The following is a 17,901-nucleotide window of genomic DNA, read 5'->3' as shown; positions in this document are numbered from 1 at the left end:
CTCCAGCGCCAGCCCATACCGTCCCCCTCATGCATGAAGCCAGCCACCACATCTTCTCCAGCTGCTGCCCAGCACAGTTATAGTAGATCATAAATTCAGTTTACGTGACCTAGCAGCCGCTAATGTTGGCTGGCACGTTATATATCGGTGACGAGAGAAAACCACGTCGATGAGATCACTGTGAGCTGAAAGTCCAGGGGCCTCAATCACTGATGGTGGATGAATTAAGATTGTTTAACTGTGTCAGGCTACTTCCAAAAGGTCACAGGAGCGCCAGCTGTGGTCACAGAATATTTTCCGAATGCCCCATTACATTATGTACAACATTCATCACTAAATCTTCCAGGAAGTGTTTAATATCTCTTTTTACTTATTTAAATTTTCATTTGAGCGGAACGGTGATGAATGTGTTGCCACCAACACAACTTTTATTTTGTTTCTTTTGTTTTTACTCGGCATATTGAAATAGAAGAACTGATCCCAACAAGAAGCAGCAGAAAACTGGGTTCATTTCTTCCCCACCCAAGAGCACACTGGAGTACTGTGACCAGGAGTTCGAACCGATTTATTTTTCATTATGGTTTGTTCTGAACAAAAACAATATTTTTACATTCCTGTTCCAGCATCCCTCTTTAGTTAGAAACTAGTTAGAACAAAATAAAATAACAGTTAATAACATTCTTCACATATTCTGCTTAAAGGAAGCCTAGGGTAGAAATAAAACCAAACACTGCATTTAAACAGAAATATGTATTTATTTGTAACATTTTCAGAGCATCTTTCTATTTTACATTATGATTTGTTGCTTGCAGAATCATAGGAAAAATACTTTCTACACAGATGTTCTTGTCACGCCCCATCTTTCAAAACCTGCCAATAGCAGCGATCTAATGTCATATATTCCTGTAGCCAGACATGCAGGATGCAAGTGATGAATTCTGTACAGGCCTATTGGGAAAATGTTCAGGTTTAAGCTAAAATTTCTTGAAATCACACTGGAATGGAAAAATAATGCTATTAACCAACTGAGCACTTTTTAAAATAATATGTTCACTCTGGAACAATTTAGAACAATTTCGTTCAATGAAAAGTTTGCTTTTCGGTTTTTATTTTCGTTCCCCTAGTAACATTTCTAGTCCCTGACTGTGACGCTAATACAAGTGAGCGCACCATGGAAACATCTGTAAATGATCAGAAAACTCAGAAAAAAGGTTTACTGTTTGTTCATGCCTTTGTGCCATAGAAACCGTTGTTTGCACTGGTATTGTTTTTATGTATTTGTGTTGTTTTTCTTTTCTTTTCTTTTTTTCATTTGTGTCATTTGTTTTTTTGTCGTATGACATTGTATGTGTAACTTATCAACCTCAGAAGTGTTGCTCACCCCATTCTGGAGAATCATTCATTCCATCTTGAACAGGTACGAAAAACCTTACACTTGTAATGTTTAGTGAAGGACTGATGGTCAGTGGAAAAGATGCAGTTCCAGGTTTCTGGTTCCAAAAGGTGTAGTGGGAAAAAAATCCCTTTCTTTGTGTAGAAGCTGTTCCAGGACCAAGCTGTCTACACACAAGCCCAAAGCTTCTCCATCAGGAGAATATAGACACCAAACACGAAACTGACCTCCGTGTAAATGGCCACTACTAATTTTCCCTCGAAATGACAAACTAGCGGTGTCTTTAATAGCAGAATACTGATTTCACCGATAGCTTGGTGTCATGATAAAGCAGCCTAGACCTAGATTGACTGACGTCTTGTATGACACACACCTGAGGGATGGCAGGATTATATAATTTGATCAAAGGCATGACAGCAGGTGTGTGTAGACAGACTGGACTTAACTCATTTTACAAGACTCTGATTGAAGTTTGCAGTCCACTGTGACTGACAGGAAGCCTGCTGATTGGCTGTGATTGGGGATTTCATATCATTGGCTCATTTTCACTGATTAAAGAGCCGCCATGCTGCCGGTAAACTCCTGCCATTTGCAGGGAGGGGTATGTGTGTGTGTGTGTGTGTGTGTGTGTGTGCACTCTTGTGTTATGTGTACATATGCGTTCTGTGTGTGTGTTTTCTCCCTGCTGGTCTGAATTACAGCTGAGTGCATTACCGTGATTTACAACTTCCTCCCGCTGTTTAGATTGAAAAGAAAGAGAGAGAGCAACAGAGAGAAAGAGAGAGAGACAAGCAGGCAAGTATGCGTTCAACCCTCTACCCTACCTCTCTCCATCTTTTTGCGAAATGAAAACAAAGAGAGAGCCTGCCAAAATATTTCTATAGCCGATCGCTGACCAAGCAGAGAAGCAGAAGACAAAGCAGAGAGAGAAGGCTGGCAAGCGAGATTTGATGTCACAGCAAAAGCTCTCATCTCTCCCTCTCCATCTCTCCACCTCTCTCTCCCAAACTGCCCCACAGTACTCCCCATCAGTCTCTGGCTGTTTAGAATACCTCTCTGACACCGGATTGCTAACAAATGCAGCTGTGTGTTTACTTAAGGGGTTCAGGTTGCCAAGTCTTCCCCAATCCCTTCTTTAATACCATTATTACCGAGTGGAAGTGAATGACATGGCTCTGTTAAATGGGCTTTTATTGGGCCACACACTTAAGTGCAGCTTTTCCGTATGTATACATCACATTATCAATCTCACAATCCACACAGCATCCTTAATGTTTAAAAAGCCATCAGATAAACATTTCTGCACTTCTACATCTGCTGTGTGCTCAAAGTGCTGAAACCCACAATGTTTGTATTTTCATTTTGGCACTTTTTATCCAACACCACTACTATTCTTTACGGAATAATATTCAGAAATCTCCACACAGAATACCTTTAATGTTTATATTATAGCGATAGGAGAGAAGTAAAGAAATTTTCAGCCAGAGTTTGGCTGATTATGTTTGAAATGAATTAATGAACAGGCACATCATTTTGGAAAGGCAGCGATTTAATACTATAGTATACGCCTGTGTGTCGTTTGGATTTGCACTCTGCAGCGATGACCTTCTAGCTAGACAAATGCTTTTGGTAAGTGTGAAGTCTGTGGACAGATATAGACTAAATTGACAATATGTCTGTTCACACTGACAAGTGAGCGAGACACACACACACACACACACACACACATACAGCTGGGAAGGACTGATAAACACAGAATTGGGCATTGAATTAGTGTTTGCAGCAGACAGACAAATACTCTGTTTATTGTATCTTTTGTATATGTGTGTGTGTGTGTGTGTGTGAGAGAGAGAGAGAGAGAGAGAGAGAGAGAGAGAGATTTGGTGGGAAATAGTAGAAGAGAGAGGTAAAATCTTTACAACAAACTGTTACCATGCACTGCTTAAGTGCAACACACACACACACACACACACACACACACAAAAGACACCAGAGTCTACAGAATTGACATGACATTGTTGTTCTGTTGTTTGCAGTATGCATTATTTGGCTTCCTGTGCAGCACTGCTTTGGAATTAAGAGACAAAAAAAACCAGACTGAATGTGGTAGGCAGTGCTGCACAATGTTGCCATGGCTGTTTGTGCACACATTCTTTAACTGCGTAAAGCTAAATGGACTTGTTAGGATTTTTCTTGTTATTCCGATTCCACACTACGTGATGGGCAAAGACCACATTCCATGAGCAAAGACCACATTCCTCTGTACTATTCAGTAAAGTGACAGAAGCCTGATGTGATGCCATAGAATAGCCTTTTTTTGTTTTGTTTTGTTTTTTACATTTTGGTACATATCTCGAGACCCGTGAATTGCACAGCCAAAATTCATTTTGTTCTGGTCCCTTGGCGTAATGCGAACAAATTTTCCATTTGGAATATTTAGCTCCACCTACTTGCAACCTACTTTTGCAAACTAGTCCTAGGATTTTTGGCGTATCTTCACAAAGTTGGTGTCAAAACACTCAGCAGAGTCTGAAAATCAATAATAATTTAAACTTCTTGACTACATACCACTACATGCCAATCAATTCTAGTGGGGCGGAGCTTGGCTTACTCAAATAGCTGTAACTTGGACTGGTTGCATGGATTTTCATGAACCTTCCATGACCTCCCAGGCATGTTCAGCCCAATTTACTGAACTGAGGAGGGCTGTAAAAGTTTGGTGATCATCAATGGAGAGTGGAGTTAAGTTCTAATAACTTTTTTAGGAACCACAAGTCAGGTCAAGCTGAGATTTGGTGTACTTTTATTCTGTAAGTGGATTTCTATTGATGTCTGGGTCATTTATGATTTCTTTAGTGTTATATGCCATTTAGCAAGATCTGGTGAAGAAGTGGTGCTTGCAGCTATATATTCAAGACTGTTTAGGTGAACAGAACAGCAGCAGGCACACACACACACACACACACACACACACACACACGAAGAGAGAGATAAAGCCCACTGTCCTGACTACAGTGTGTGTACTCGTAAATGCATGCTTAATTCTGATTTGCTGTTCAAGACTGCATCAGTTTGGTTTTGTGTGTGTGTGTGTGTCTGTGTGTCTGTGTGTGTGAGAGACCAAAATCAGAATATATAATCCAACTGACCTTCCTTGAGGCCTCCCTCCCTCTCTCTCTCTTTCTCTCTCTCTCTTTCTCTCTCTCTGTCACTCTTCTTCTGTTTCTTAATAACACACACACACACACACACACACATACAAAAGACATATTTATTCCCTTGAGTGATTTGTTGATTATTATGAAAGATAATTTGGCAATTCATTATCCAGTCACAGCATCGCAGGCAGATATTATTGAGTTATTTCTTGAGTCGTCTTTAGAGAATAAACTCATCAAATCTGCAATTTAATCACCCTTTATTTATTTCAGCTAAACTCTCCCTCTCTCTCTATCCCATTTTCTTATCATTAATTCCATTCTTCTCCCCCACGTTGCCTGACTGTCCACTGTAATGTTTCAGTAGTGTGTCTTTTCCAGTCGGCTGTGCAGTTATAATGACCTGTTAGCTCTGACCCGACACAGTTCAGCCAGCAAGCTTCTCCTGTCCAATGTACAAGAAGAAACAGAAGGACAGATATGGGGCAGGACTGGACATTTTTGACTGGACAAATTTATTCCTCCTCCATGCTTCTGTAATTTTATTTATAATATTGGGACCTTAGTGTTACAAGGTTCTGTTTTTCAGATTGATTGGCAGATCGAACCTAATACTGAGGTCACAATATATTAGTTGCCTGTGTATCCCATTATAGAAACACTCTGGTGTTTTTCAAACTAATCTCTATCTACTGCATCTATAGACTAGGTGTGATTACCACAAACAAGAATTACATGTTTCCTGAAAACTCTTTGATTAGAAACTTACTAAGAATGTAAGTCAAAGGACTGTTGTTGAACTCCAACAGTAAATGCATATGTATTTGTAGATGAAGCTCTAAATCTGTATAATGTGCCCTTTCAGAAATGGGACAATAAACTACTTTCTCTGAGTATGAGGAAAGTTCAGAGTTCATGACTGTGGCAAGCGTACATGCAGTACATGCAGTGGTTAGGGATTAGGTTGAAAATCACTTGAGTATTCCTCTAATTGAATTGATGTGAAGACAGAAATAGTGGGGAGGCACGTTGGCGCAGCGGGTAGCATTGCTGCCTCACAGCTCCAGGATCCCAAGTTACTGATGTGTTTTGCATGTTCTCCCTGCATGGGTTTCCAAAAACATGGTGGTAGGAGGATTGTCTATGCTACTGCCCCTAGGTGTGAATGAGTGTGCGAATGCGTGTGTGTGTGAGATCCAGGGTGTATTCCCACCTCACCCCCCGGGATAGGCTCCGGATCCACCGTGTACATCCTGATCAGGATATAGCGCTCACTGGAGCTAAATGAATGAGCAGTAGTAGTCCGAGGGTGTTTGGTGATATTAGATCTTGCTAATTGAAACCTGGGCCCACACTGACATGCCGTGAGTCAGCATGAAGCTTGAAGTGTGTAAATGCAGCACAGTGCCAGAGGAGGGTGTGTGTGTGTGTGTGTGTGTGTGTATGTAGGTGAAGTGTATGTAAAAACAGCATGAATATACACCAATCAGCCATAACATTAGAACCACTGACTGATGAAGTGAATAACATCAATTATCTCATTACGGTGCCACGTGTTAAGGGGTGAGATATATTAGGCAGCAAGTGAACAGTCAGTTCTCGAAGTTGATGTGTTGGAAGCAGGAAAAATGGGCAAGCCTAAGGATCTGAGTGACTTGGACAAGGGCCAAATCGTGCTGGCCAGAGGACTGGATCAAAGCATCTCAAAAACAGCAGGTCTTATGGGGTGTTCCCAGCATGCAGTGGTTAGTACCTACCAAAAGTGGTCCAAGGAAGGACAACCAGTGAACTAGCGACAGGGTCATGGGCACCCAAGGCTCATTGATACGTGTGGGCAGTAAAGGCTAGCCCACCTGGTCCGATCCCACAGAAGAGCTATTGTAGCACAAATTGCTGAAAAAGTTAATGCTGGCTATGATAGAAAGATGTCAGAACACACAGTGCATCGCAGCTTGCTGTGTATGGGGCTGTGTATCTGCTGACCAGTCAGAATGCCCATGCTGACCCTGTCCACTGCCAAAAGCACCTACAATGGCCATGTGAGCATCAGAGCTAGACCATGGAGCAATGGAAGAAGGTGGCCTGGTCTGATTAATGGTGTTTTCTTTTACATCATGTGGACAGCCGGGTGCGTGTGCATCACTTACCTGGGGAAGCTGGTGGAGGAAGTGCGATGCTCTGCTGGGAAACCTTGAGTCCTGGCATTCATGGGGATGTTACTTTGACACATACCACTTGACCTCCAAATTCCCCAGATCTCAATCTGATCGAGCAACTCTGAGACGTGCTGCAAGTCCAATTCATAGGGGCCCTACCTCACAACTTACAGGAAATAAAGGATCTGCTGCTAACGTCTTGGTGCCAGATACCACAGCATACCTTCAGACGTCTTGTGGAGTGCATACCTCGATGGGTATGCACTCCACATTGCGGCACAAGGGGGGCCTACACAATATTAGGCAAGTGGTTTTAATATTATGGTTGATCGGTGTAGTTGCAGGGATTTACGGCAACGGCGGAGGGTAAAGAAGCAATCACAGGTCTTACCATTCACTACAGAGAAGCATTTATTGATCTTACAGATGTATTTACATGGTACGTGATTGCTGAGGTGTGTGGTTTAGACTAGAATACAATATGAGATTGTTCTCTTAGTGAACTGCAATATTGAGTGATTGATTAATGATCAGGATGTACGTATGTGTGAATAACTGGAACCACTAAACAGTGTTACCTTTAAATTTCCTACTTTCTGTAGCCAGAAGTAGCCTGTGCCACCAGCCAATCAAATCACTTCGACCTTGGTGACGTCACGCACACTTAATGAAGTATGACAGAAAAGAAGTTGACTTGCTTTATGAGGAGAGCAGCGGGAGGCTAGGTTTATGAAAAGGTGTAAATATGGAAAGCCAAATGCTAACCATTTCTGACATATGAAAGAGAGGAGATTAAACTCAGGAGATGAAAAATCTAGTGCATTTCTTTGTTTATGTTTTGAATAACTTGTGCAGGAGAGCTACAGAGGCAGAAGAAGGAGAGAGAGAGAGAGAGTTCTGTTCTGGTCTTGTATTACAGTAACATGAGTCTGGTGTCAGTGGACTTGCTTTGTGATGTCTGAAAAGCCTGATATTATTTCAGAGTGTAGAATAGATACTAGAAAGCCTACATATGTGCACACACACACAGAGACACACAATCCCACAGCAACACATGCACAAGCACATTGGAGGGTTAGATATTTTAGCCTAAGCCATGTGCTGTAAGAGGAATATGGGTATGAGCAGATGGTGTGTAGGCTCTGTATTCACAGCTATATTTGTGGCTTGATAAGAATCGGTGTGTACAGTAAGTGGTGCGATAGGCTTTAACTTCCAAGTGTGATTAATTAATTGTTTGTTGCTGCTGAAGATCTGAACCCATTTCACCCGTGGAGTGGTCACTGCAGAATAGGTAAATATTTGCGTGGGCTGATCAGACATACACAACCTCCTTCGCACACACAGACACACATACACACAGACACACACACACATGCAGTCACACTGAAGTGTGTGCCTGGTCTTAGGGGTAATTTATGATGGGTGCCTACTGCCAGCCAAATAAAAACAGATGACTCTCACAAACGTCTGCTTCGATACATACACACACACACACACACACACACACAAACACACACACTGGGAATCTGAGATAAGTGGCTTGCTTTGTCTGTAGTGTTTGTGTGCAAGGTTAGGGTGCATAGACATAAATCATTTGTGTCACTGCACTAATATAAGCAGATAAGTGCATATTAGAGAAAGGAGGAATCTGTCACCATGCTCTCTCGCTCGCTGTCTCACACTTGGACTTATTGACACACCTAATAAACACTGAACCACTGCTCCCTGAATCACACTACTGAATATTTCACTAATATTAGACCTGGACCACACTGACGTACCATGTGGTCCAGGTTTAATGAGCTTAGTGTATGACTAAAACCTTCTCCAGAGGCATATAACGCTATTTCTAGCTCAGAGAGATTATTGTATTATTGTAACAGAGCTGTGCTATTTCACATACGTGTATTTTTTTTATAGATAACAAATGTTAATATCATATTTATCCTTTTTTAAATCTTCTGCAAGGTCACAATCTTTTAGAAATTCTCATCCAGATCTCCAGAAAGTATTAAATAGTTCCAGGTTTGAGGTTCCAACTTGCAGCATTAGTTACACGTTAAATCTATTTGGATTAATGAAGTTCTTGGTGTAATAAACTAGACGAAAATAACTTTATGGCCAAATGGCATCTGTTGTGTTAAGACTGAAGCTCACATGGTCATATGGTTGGACATCTAATCAGTCTGCCAGCATACAATGGATTAGATTAATGCCAGAGATGCTTGGAAACCTTCCCAAACTAGACAGATTTTTTTCCCCCTGCTCATATTTACTTTTTTCCCTTTCTCTCTCCCTTTCAATCCCTCCCATTGCTCTCCATCTTCTCACTAACTGTCTCTTCAACTGTTTCATATAAAAGGTGTTTTTTTTTGGTGTGTGCGCATATGTGTGTGTGTGTGTGTGTGTGTGTGTGTGTGTGTGTGTGTGTGTGTGAGTGTGTGTGTGCACTCCTTCCACAGCTAATAAACCAACTCCAAATGTGTTGAATGTAGCATGCACACATTGTAGATATTCTCAGAAATTTGATAGCATTCATTTTAGAGTGGCTCCTCTGCTCCAGTTAATGAAGGCTCTAAATTGAAACCCTTAAACTCAACACGGACGCCATCTTGCATCCAAATTGAGTTCTAATATCCTTGAAAATTGAACTGAGGAACACAATGGAACAGTTAGCAAACAGAGAATGAGGAGATCAGCAGTGTCAACACGTCTTCTGATGCAAAAACACTGGTGCTATTAAAAAAACAACAAAAAAAAACACTTTTCTTGTTTAAACTTGAAAAGAGAGCATGGACACACACACATGCATTACATCTGTAATGCACACAGTCACATTCTGAACTGAGACATATGAATTATGCAATTCTCCAAATCGTTCAGCTGGGTACATCCTTGAGATTTACATTTCATCATCAAGGACGTTCATCTGAGCTCGAGTTTAATGCTACTTACAAACTCTCTCTCCCTCACTCTCTCTCCCTCGCTCTCTCTCTCTCTCTCTCTCTCTCTCTGCCTCTCTATCTTTCTCTTCCTCTGTTTCTGTTTATTACTGTCCTGTGCAACTGCACCCTTTTTGGCCACCTCTCTGAAACTACTTTCCTTGCAGGCACTTGATGAATACAACCTTGTAGTGATGAACCTTGTTGTTCATGACAGTTTAGAGAATTACTAAAGCACTTACTTTAAATTTTGTAACAAGTAAAATTACATTTCAACCCCCAATGAGGACTCAGTGCATATGCTCCGTAATATGTTCTGTACATGAACATTATATAAGACTGTGCAAAGACTTCAGGCTATAGGAAATGGCAGTTTAAGGAGTCAGAGACAGAGATGCACACAAAAGTGTGTGTTATTAGAGTTGCTCACTGAGAGCTGAATACATTTAGAGTGCAACATCTGGACAGTTGCTGTTGGCTGCCTCAGGAGTCCATTGTCTGTAGAGAATCTGTTTGTTGGTAAGCATACACTGACCATTGCAGATTGCATTTAAGATAAGGTGTTCTTTGTTGATTTGATGTTTTTGGGTTATGCATTTCCACAGCTTAACTGTCCAACCAGTGATTCTTTTAATGTGTTCATGAAACTTCATTTCATACAGCTCCTTCTAGTAATCTGTAATACATATACTCACTATAGTTTACTATGCTTTTGCTGTGATACACTGTGGTTGTACACTGGTACATAATGGTAAGTATGTTTATTATGCTACCATGAATTTATTATAGTACTTCATGGTAACTATATTGTTAGTAAATATTAAAGAATAAGTGCTTTTACTGTTTAACTATAATACTGCCACAGATTTACTATGGTATGTTACTATTATTATACTCTTACCATGACATTTATCGTGTTTTTCCTGTGGTCCCTATGTGCTAAATTGTGGGTTTTTTTGTATATCTATACTTCTACCATGAGTTTCTATATGGTTAAGAAGACATTGTTTGATATTTGTTATGGACAAAGAAAGCACAGTTTAGTGTTTTCCTCTTACACTGTTCAAGACTTTCCAAACAAAAAATGTGTCCACTTGGTAAATGCCATGGTAAGGCCTTATTCATTTATTACACAATTACTTACTCGAGGATTGAAATAGTGCTAAAATGAAATTAATTACAAAAGCTCACTTCATGCAGTATATGCAGCTTTATTATGCAATACGGCCACCACATATATCATATTATTCATCCATTGCATAATAAATAGTATTCTTATCAAATATTTCAACATGTGCACCCATATTCTCATTAAGGTTTAATCATTTTAATAAAAATCATTAAATCTGGTTCTTGAACATTCCTAGTGCAATTTTCTGGACTCCAGTGCAGCTACAAAATGAGAAGAAGAGAGAAGTTACCACCGTTCCCACATTTAAACAGACCTGCCTGGTAATCCAGAGCCTGATTGTCAGAGATCATAGACATGTGAGAACTCTCCAGAGGACGTGGCGAGGGACTCTCTTCACACAATGGCTCTCGATGTTTACAACAGACAATTTAGTTTCCTTCCAACAATTATGAGGGAAATTGAATCTCAGGAAATGTTCGTTTTCGCGTCCATTAGACCAAACAATAACAGGGAGGCCCCAAAGCTTTACAAAGACATCTGTCTTCAAAGGGACCATTTCGAAAATTAATATCCAAACCCTGGAGGGAAAATATAGCCAATGAGAAAATCACATTGAAGCCATTGGCATTTTTTCTACTAATTAAACTTTGGCCAGGGAAACAAAGGTATTCATAAGCAAAAGTCGGAAAATTGACCTTAACAATTGCTTTAAAAATAAACACACTGCATTATAGAACTAGTGCTAAATATAGTAATATAGTAATAAGGCTAAATATAGAAGCTGCTCCTTTTATTTGTGCAAGATATGTATAACAAAACACCTAATACCTGATCTATACTTCAGGCGGTTTTTTCATTGTACTTTCTTGTATGTCAAGTTTTATTATGTTACTACATGTTAGTGGTGTAGCAATGCTATTTGCCAAAAATATTCCACTTGACTTCTCAGCCTTGGGGAAAAGGTGAATTATTGTGACATCCTAGAAACAGAGGTCTTTTATTTAAGAAATATACACTAGCCAGGTGAAATCAGAGGTCCCTGAATCCTTGTCTCTGTCCTCTTCCTCAGCCGTAGATTTGCTAAAAGTATTTGTTTGCAAGATAAATGGCCGTTCGGTGAGAGAAGATGACAGGCAACACAAAGATGATATTGAATTGATTTCTGAAATGTTGCAGAACTGACTGTTTGATGTATATGGGCAGACATGAATCATAAAAATTCTATTAAAAAAGCTCTTGAATGGTTGACAGCAGAATATTATTTCTGATGATTAATTTGACTCAGTCATTATGGAAGGGGCTCCAGTCAGATCACCTCCCACAAAATTGCTTTTCATTCCCCCTTGAATACCCCTGCTGCTCTCTCTCTCTCTCTCTCTCTCTCTCTCTCTCTCTCTCTCTGTCCCTTAGTATGAGTATTCCATTCTTGTAGAACACAGAGTCATATTTTTCGTCTGCCCAATCCGCATTTAAATGACATAGTTGATCAGAGGAAAATGCAGAGGTGTGCATTAGAATGTCCAAGAAAAGAGAGATATGATACCAAATCATTCTTTCATCCACGGAAGATGTAATCTACTGATACAGTAGCACATGCTGATTGCGGCTACGCATAATTCTATGTTCCAACCATCTTGGAGCAATTTGGGGCAAATTCAGAATGACTAATTACTAATCAGAGCCTGCTTTCCATAAGCACCATAGCGTCATCTTGACTGTTAGACAGACTTCATAATAATGCTCTGTTTTTCAGCTTATGGGTTTTTTCAACTCTTTTGGGAAGCTCAAGCCTAAATTGCTAACAGTATGTATTTCATTTGTGATTTAAAAGTAAACCTGGTCCATTTAGGTTTGTATGGCTTTGTAATGACATTTTGTCTCTGCTCCTCTCTCTCTTTTCAGCAGAACTACTCTGGGCAGGGAGGAGGCAGTGGGAATGGAGGAGGTGGCGGCGACGAGGACTATGAGATTCCTCCCATAACCCCACCAAACCACCCCGAGCCTCCTCTGCTGCATCTGATGGATCCAGAGTCCGGCTATTTGTGTCACTCGCTGCCCCATAACGGCCTGATCAACCCGTACTCATACCCCGAGCTGCCCGCTCTCATGATGTCCAACATGCTTGCACAGGACGGTCACCTGCTCTCAAGCCAAATGCCCTCGGTGAGTCTCCATCGCAGGGTTCTTGGGGCGGGGGGGTGGCAAGAGAACGGAGCAAGACTGGACGAATGACCTTATTACGTCTGATATAACACCTCACTGGCTTTGTGTTATATGTGACACTGAGATGATGTTGTGAACTACGAAAAGTAGATTATAGCTACATCACACTTAAAAGTGTGAAATATACCACATAAGCGTGAGACATGATGCAGCTCTACGTACCAGTGATAAGAAACACAGAAATGGTGTAAAAGCTGAGGAAAAACATATCCTCAGTTCTCTGTAGTCCATCTCTGTCTGATCTTGATGCAAATGGGCTGCTGAATAAATTCATCAGTGTCTGTTTTGCTTCAGTTATCAAGCATTTATTCTATCTGTTAGCATCCAGTACAGTATATTCCTCCTGGTCAGCTCCACTCTTGCCATATTGACCACTCAGGTATTCAATTAAATCAAGACATCACATGGAATTGCCTCATAGAAACTGCAGAGTCATGTAAAACCAGCCACGCTGTAAATAATAAGGATACTCAGTGATAATATATAATGTCCATAGATTTTTGTATTGAAATTATTGTGTTTCTGCTGCTTGCTTGAAATATCGGGAAAAAAATGTTGGACATCTGTAAAACCAAGGAACAGAACAGCGAGATTACAGACACTTGTATTTGAATGGATAACACTGGATTCTGAAAGAAACTTCTAGAGCCATAGAAGAATTTTCTCTACTGAAAGCTTCATATTGATAGCTGTACTTACTGTGAGAGAATTACTCATGACTCTAAAACATCGACCAGTTAATGCTATTAATGGAAGAGAGACACTTTGAGAAAAGGATAGAAATCACACCATACTTCTATGCACTGCACTTATACATTTATCAGATGTACGCATGAGAAGTAATGTATTATACTATTACAGGTTTTGCTATTTTGATATCCTGTCCCTTTTTTAGGCATTGGGTTGTGGTTATTCCACTGTGGTACCGCTACAGCTTAGTTTTTTCTACTACAGAAACATATAGACCCTGCAACTCAAAGTTTGAAACAAAAAAAGCAAAAACCCAAAGAGAGAGTATTTTCATGCAGAGACAAATTAGTAAGAAACAGTAGGTAGTTTTGGTGTGTCATTTGGTCCGACATGGTGCGGTTTTGCTGAGGATTTATTTGTGCTGGCTTGGCTTTGACGCGCACAAAATCTGTGGTGATGAAATACATCAGACACATCAATAGGTCGGTGCATATTTTCCATCATCAGAAAAAGGAGGGAAAAAAGCCATTAGGGTTCATCTTGCTCCTCCAGCTCAGCTGGTAAAGAGAGAGGGAGAGATCTGTTTTCATTAGATGTGGTTTAGAACAAGGGGAAAGGAGAGAGAGAGAGAGACGGAGAAAGAGAGACTGTCCGTAAAAACAGAGATAAAGAGATGAGAAAGAGAGAGGGATGGGAGAACGAGGGAAAACGTGGAAGCAAAAAACGGCTGAGTGAATGAAGAGGAAGGAGGGAAAAACGGGTTTGAATGGAATGGAATTGAATGTTTTCTGTACTAAGAAATTTGTTTAAAAAAAAAAGGACACCATCTTCCATTTCACTAGTCATCAGTAATGTTAGCTTTTAAGCAAGAACATTTTTTCCACTCATTCCTCATGATAATTTTCATGCCAAAGCTAATTTCAGTTCAGAGACGGACATAAGAGCAAAACAGTCCTATTATGATCCACCATTATGTGTTATTATGAGCATCCAGCAATTGAATTGTTTTCTTCATAAACAAAATACTTTTAATTCTATACGCAAGAAAACTCAGTGGTTCTGGACAGAGCTCAGCAACCAATATAGCTCAGTCCCTGGTGGTACACTGAGAAGAGCTAAATATGTGTGTTGGGGATGTTGAGCTCATCACCTTGGTGCATTTGTGCCTTTAGGCAAGGTTTTTAACCTCAGTTTTTTAGTACAGCAAATATAACATGAATATGCTAGCACTAATCTTACCCAACCTCCATTCCCTCAAGTAGCAAAAGGATTTAACCACTAAACTGTAGCTACAATCATCTTGCAAGATCAAAATATTAATGTCTGTGTTTACATTTTGAAGCAACATTGGATCTATGGAATTATTAACAAATATATTGTGTATGTAAAATGATTGTGCTATGCAACTAGCCTAGCATTAATTTTTCAGCTGATTACCTGGACCCCAATACACCAGCTTCATCAGTTGATTGAAAGCCATTTGCCCATTTGCCAAAAGGCCTAAGATTCCTTCAGGAGAGAGTATCAAATATTTCCAGATGAACACGATATCTATTCTTGATGCACTGATGCAGTTGGCAGGGCTCCCACTCGTCTCGCTAATGCGCTACCTGTCATAGCATCTTCCAGTGGCCCCAATGCATTAGACATCTAATATCCATGATCAAGTGGCACGGATCTTATCAATCAACCTCAGGAAGGTACTGTACAAATTTTCTGAAGAAGGAAGAGGAAATTTGAGCTGAGTGAGTACTAGGTAAACAAGAATGTGGTATGCAACAGTTAACAAACTGTTACAGGTTACTGAAACCACTTCCGTTAAATCAGCATTCTTCGTTTTACTGACAAGTAGTTTTGTGATTACCGTCATGCTATTGACAATTGTTATAAATGTTTAGTCTTCTTTTGTTGCCTAGAATATTTGTCCATGCAAATCTGTTAGCTATATACACAGACTGTTTTGTAGGTGAGTGTACTTCACACCACCTGAAGTATTAATCACACAGTTAATGTTACTATTTATTTATTATTTACACTCACTGTCCACTAGGAACACCTGTACTCCTGCATGTTATCCATTTCAGCCAATCATGTGGCAGCAGCACAATGCATAAAATCATGCAGATACAGGTCAAGAGCTTCAGTTAATGTTCACATCAAACATCAGAAAACACCTTGTTCATGACAGAGATCAGAGGAAAATGGCCAGGTTGGTTCGAGCCACCAGGAAGGATAGAGTAACTCAAATAATTACTCTTTACAACCATGGGGAGCAGAAAAGCATCTCAGAACACACATCAACCCTTAAGGTGGATGGGCTACAACAGCAGAAGACTACATCAGGTTCCAATCTTTCAGCCAAGAACATGAATTTGAGATTATCATGGGCACAGACTCACCCAATCTAGAAAAAAAAAATCACCTGGTCTTTTTCCAGCCTTCAAATGTCGAGTTTCAATGAGCCTGCCAGGAACGATATAGTAACTCATATATCATGCATTGCGCTGCTGTAGTAATATGTGTAAAATGTGAGTAGTCCCAGAATAGCCCAAGCTTTAAAGAAGAACCATTATTATTATCAGGTTTATACAAGGATTGTCATGGAAACCGTCTATTATGGCTATTAGTTTTATTACTTTTAGTAGACCAGTACCATTTTCATATGTTTAGCTTAAGAGTTTCCTGGATATTTTGCTTCTTAAATGTACATGATAACATTTCACTGTTAAATGCATAATGCTTATTCGTCTTAGCAATTGGAAGATCTAGAATACAAAAAAATTCTAGAAAAGCTAGAATACAAAGGCATTTTCACAGCTCATTTGCTAAGGCACTATGACCAGACTTCATTTCTGGTCACTGTGTGACACTCCTTGCCCGCTTTCATTTCACTCAGTATTCCATAATGCTCGATGGAAAGCGTTTGCTTAGTGAACCTTTAATATTTACCTTTATATTACTATTCAAATATTGAGCCTCCTGCTGTATATCCAATGCTGTGAAAGTCCTGCCTCAGGCTAGATATCACTGAAAGATTATATATTTTACATCTACTCTCTATACATCTGATGCTGTGTGCCCACACTGATGTACTCAGAAATATCTGTGGGCAGCATGAAAGGAAGCAGAGACTTGCATGTGTGAAAATGAGATGATCGTGAATTAGGTGATAAGCTAATAAGGGACTAATGATTTTTACTTATTGCTAGCAGTATTGTTCCTGTATCTTTGGCACAAAACTACAGATCTGAAATAAACAGAAAACCTACTTCAGTACATCAGCTATTCAGGAAAAGAAGTGATAAATATGCAAATTTGTAATTTGATTTGCTGACAATTATTCTCAAGGACAGAACCAATGTCAAAAGTGAATCTGGGTGCAATCTCTTGCTTTATAAGGCAGCTAAGAAATTGCTGACAGTCTTCTCACCTCCACGTTGATTTGCAAACTCTCCACCATCTGTTCTTTACGAGTAGTTATTCTCAAAGAGTATTCCTGATGCCAAGCCCACAGGATACAGATTCTTTGAACCCACTTCCATAAAGTAAGTGCAGTGGATAAAGCAATGCATCTGCAGCCCTGCACGGGCCTGGTAAAGCCATCGCAGCCTAAATTAACTGGACTGTGGTCTGCACTGTGCCATAAATAGGCTCAAGATGATGGCCTACCAAAACTAGGAGGCAGTTTGTGGACATTAGGACTCCAACCAGCTTTAATCAGATATATTTATGTTGAATTTGACCCAGGTTTTCTAAATGAATGTCTAGTGAAACAGCTTACTTCATCTATCATCCGATGTTTCTCTGCAGGGCTAGGAGCAGAACTTCTTTTTTTAATGCTAGAAATAAAAAAACAAGCAAACCAAATTTCTTCTGAAATATTGTCTTGATTAATCATCACCAATCCAAAGATATTTGCATCACCACACAATCCCAGAATTATATTCTTGACAGAAATGCTTTATGGAACTATTAATAACGTTGATATTTTTCCCCCTTGTGGCGGTTGAAAAAGCATGATAGAAAGCATTTTCTGTAAGCAATATTACACAGATGATTGATGCATTCACCAAACAAAGAACAATCTTTTTGAAATTTGACTATGAAAAAGAGTCAGGAAAGACAGCAACACCCAAAAAAAAAAACACCCCTGATTTTTAAACAGCTTTCTTTTCACCTTTTGCGATTATTTATTTTCAAATAG

At 39.9% G+C, this 17,901-nt stretch overlaps 1 protein-coding gene across 6 annotated transcripts in view; it reads left to right on the top strand.

Moving 5' to 3' along the window:
- The window catches only part of tox2 (TOX high mobility group box family member 2), a 99,826-nt gene that overhangs the window by 55,407 nt on the left and 26,518 nt on the right, over positions 1-17,901 (top strand). For 3 of the 6 annotated variants that reach the window (XM_026915010.3, XM_026914994.3, XM_053228011.1), the window contains one exon: positions 12,690-12,947. In XM_026915010.3, the coding sequence (XP_026770811.1) occupies positions 12,690-12,947 (258 nt within the window). Of the gene's footprint in view, positions 1-12,686; positions 12,948-17,901 lie in introns of all 6 variants that reach the window. The other 3 variants (XM_026914987.3, XM_026915003.3, XM_026915027.3) reach the window with 1 other exon arrangement.

The sequence above is a fragment of the Pangasianodon hypophthalmus genome, chromosome 2 (genome assembly GCF_027358585.1).
Source record: "Pangasianodon hypophthalmus isolate fPanHyp1 chromosome 2, fPanHyp1.pri, whole genome shotgun sequence".
NCBI lineage: Eukaryota > Metazoa > Chordata > Actinopteri > Siluriformes > Pangasiidae > Pangasianodon > Pangasianodon hypophthalmus.
The sequence above is the reverse complement of the archived record's forward strand: the minus strand, read 5'-3'. Positions and strand labels throughout refer to the sequence as shown.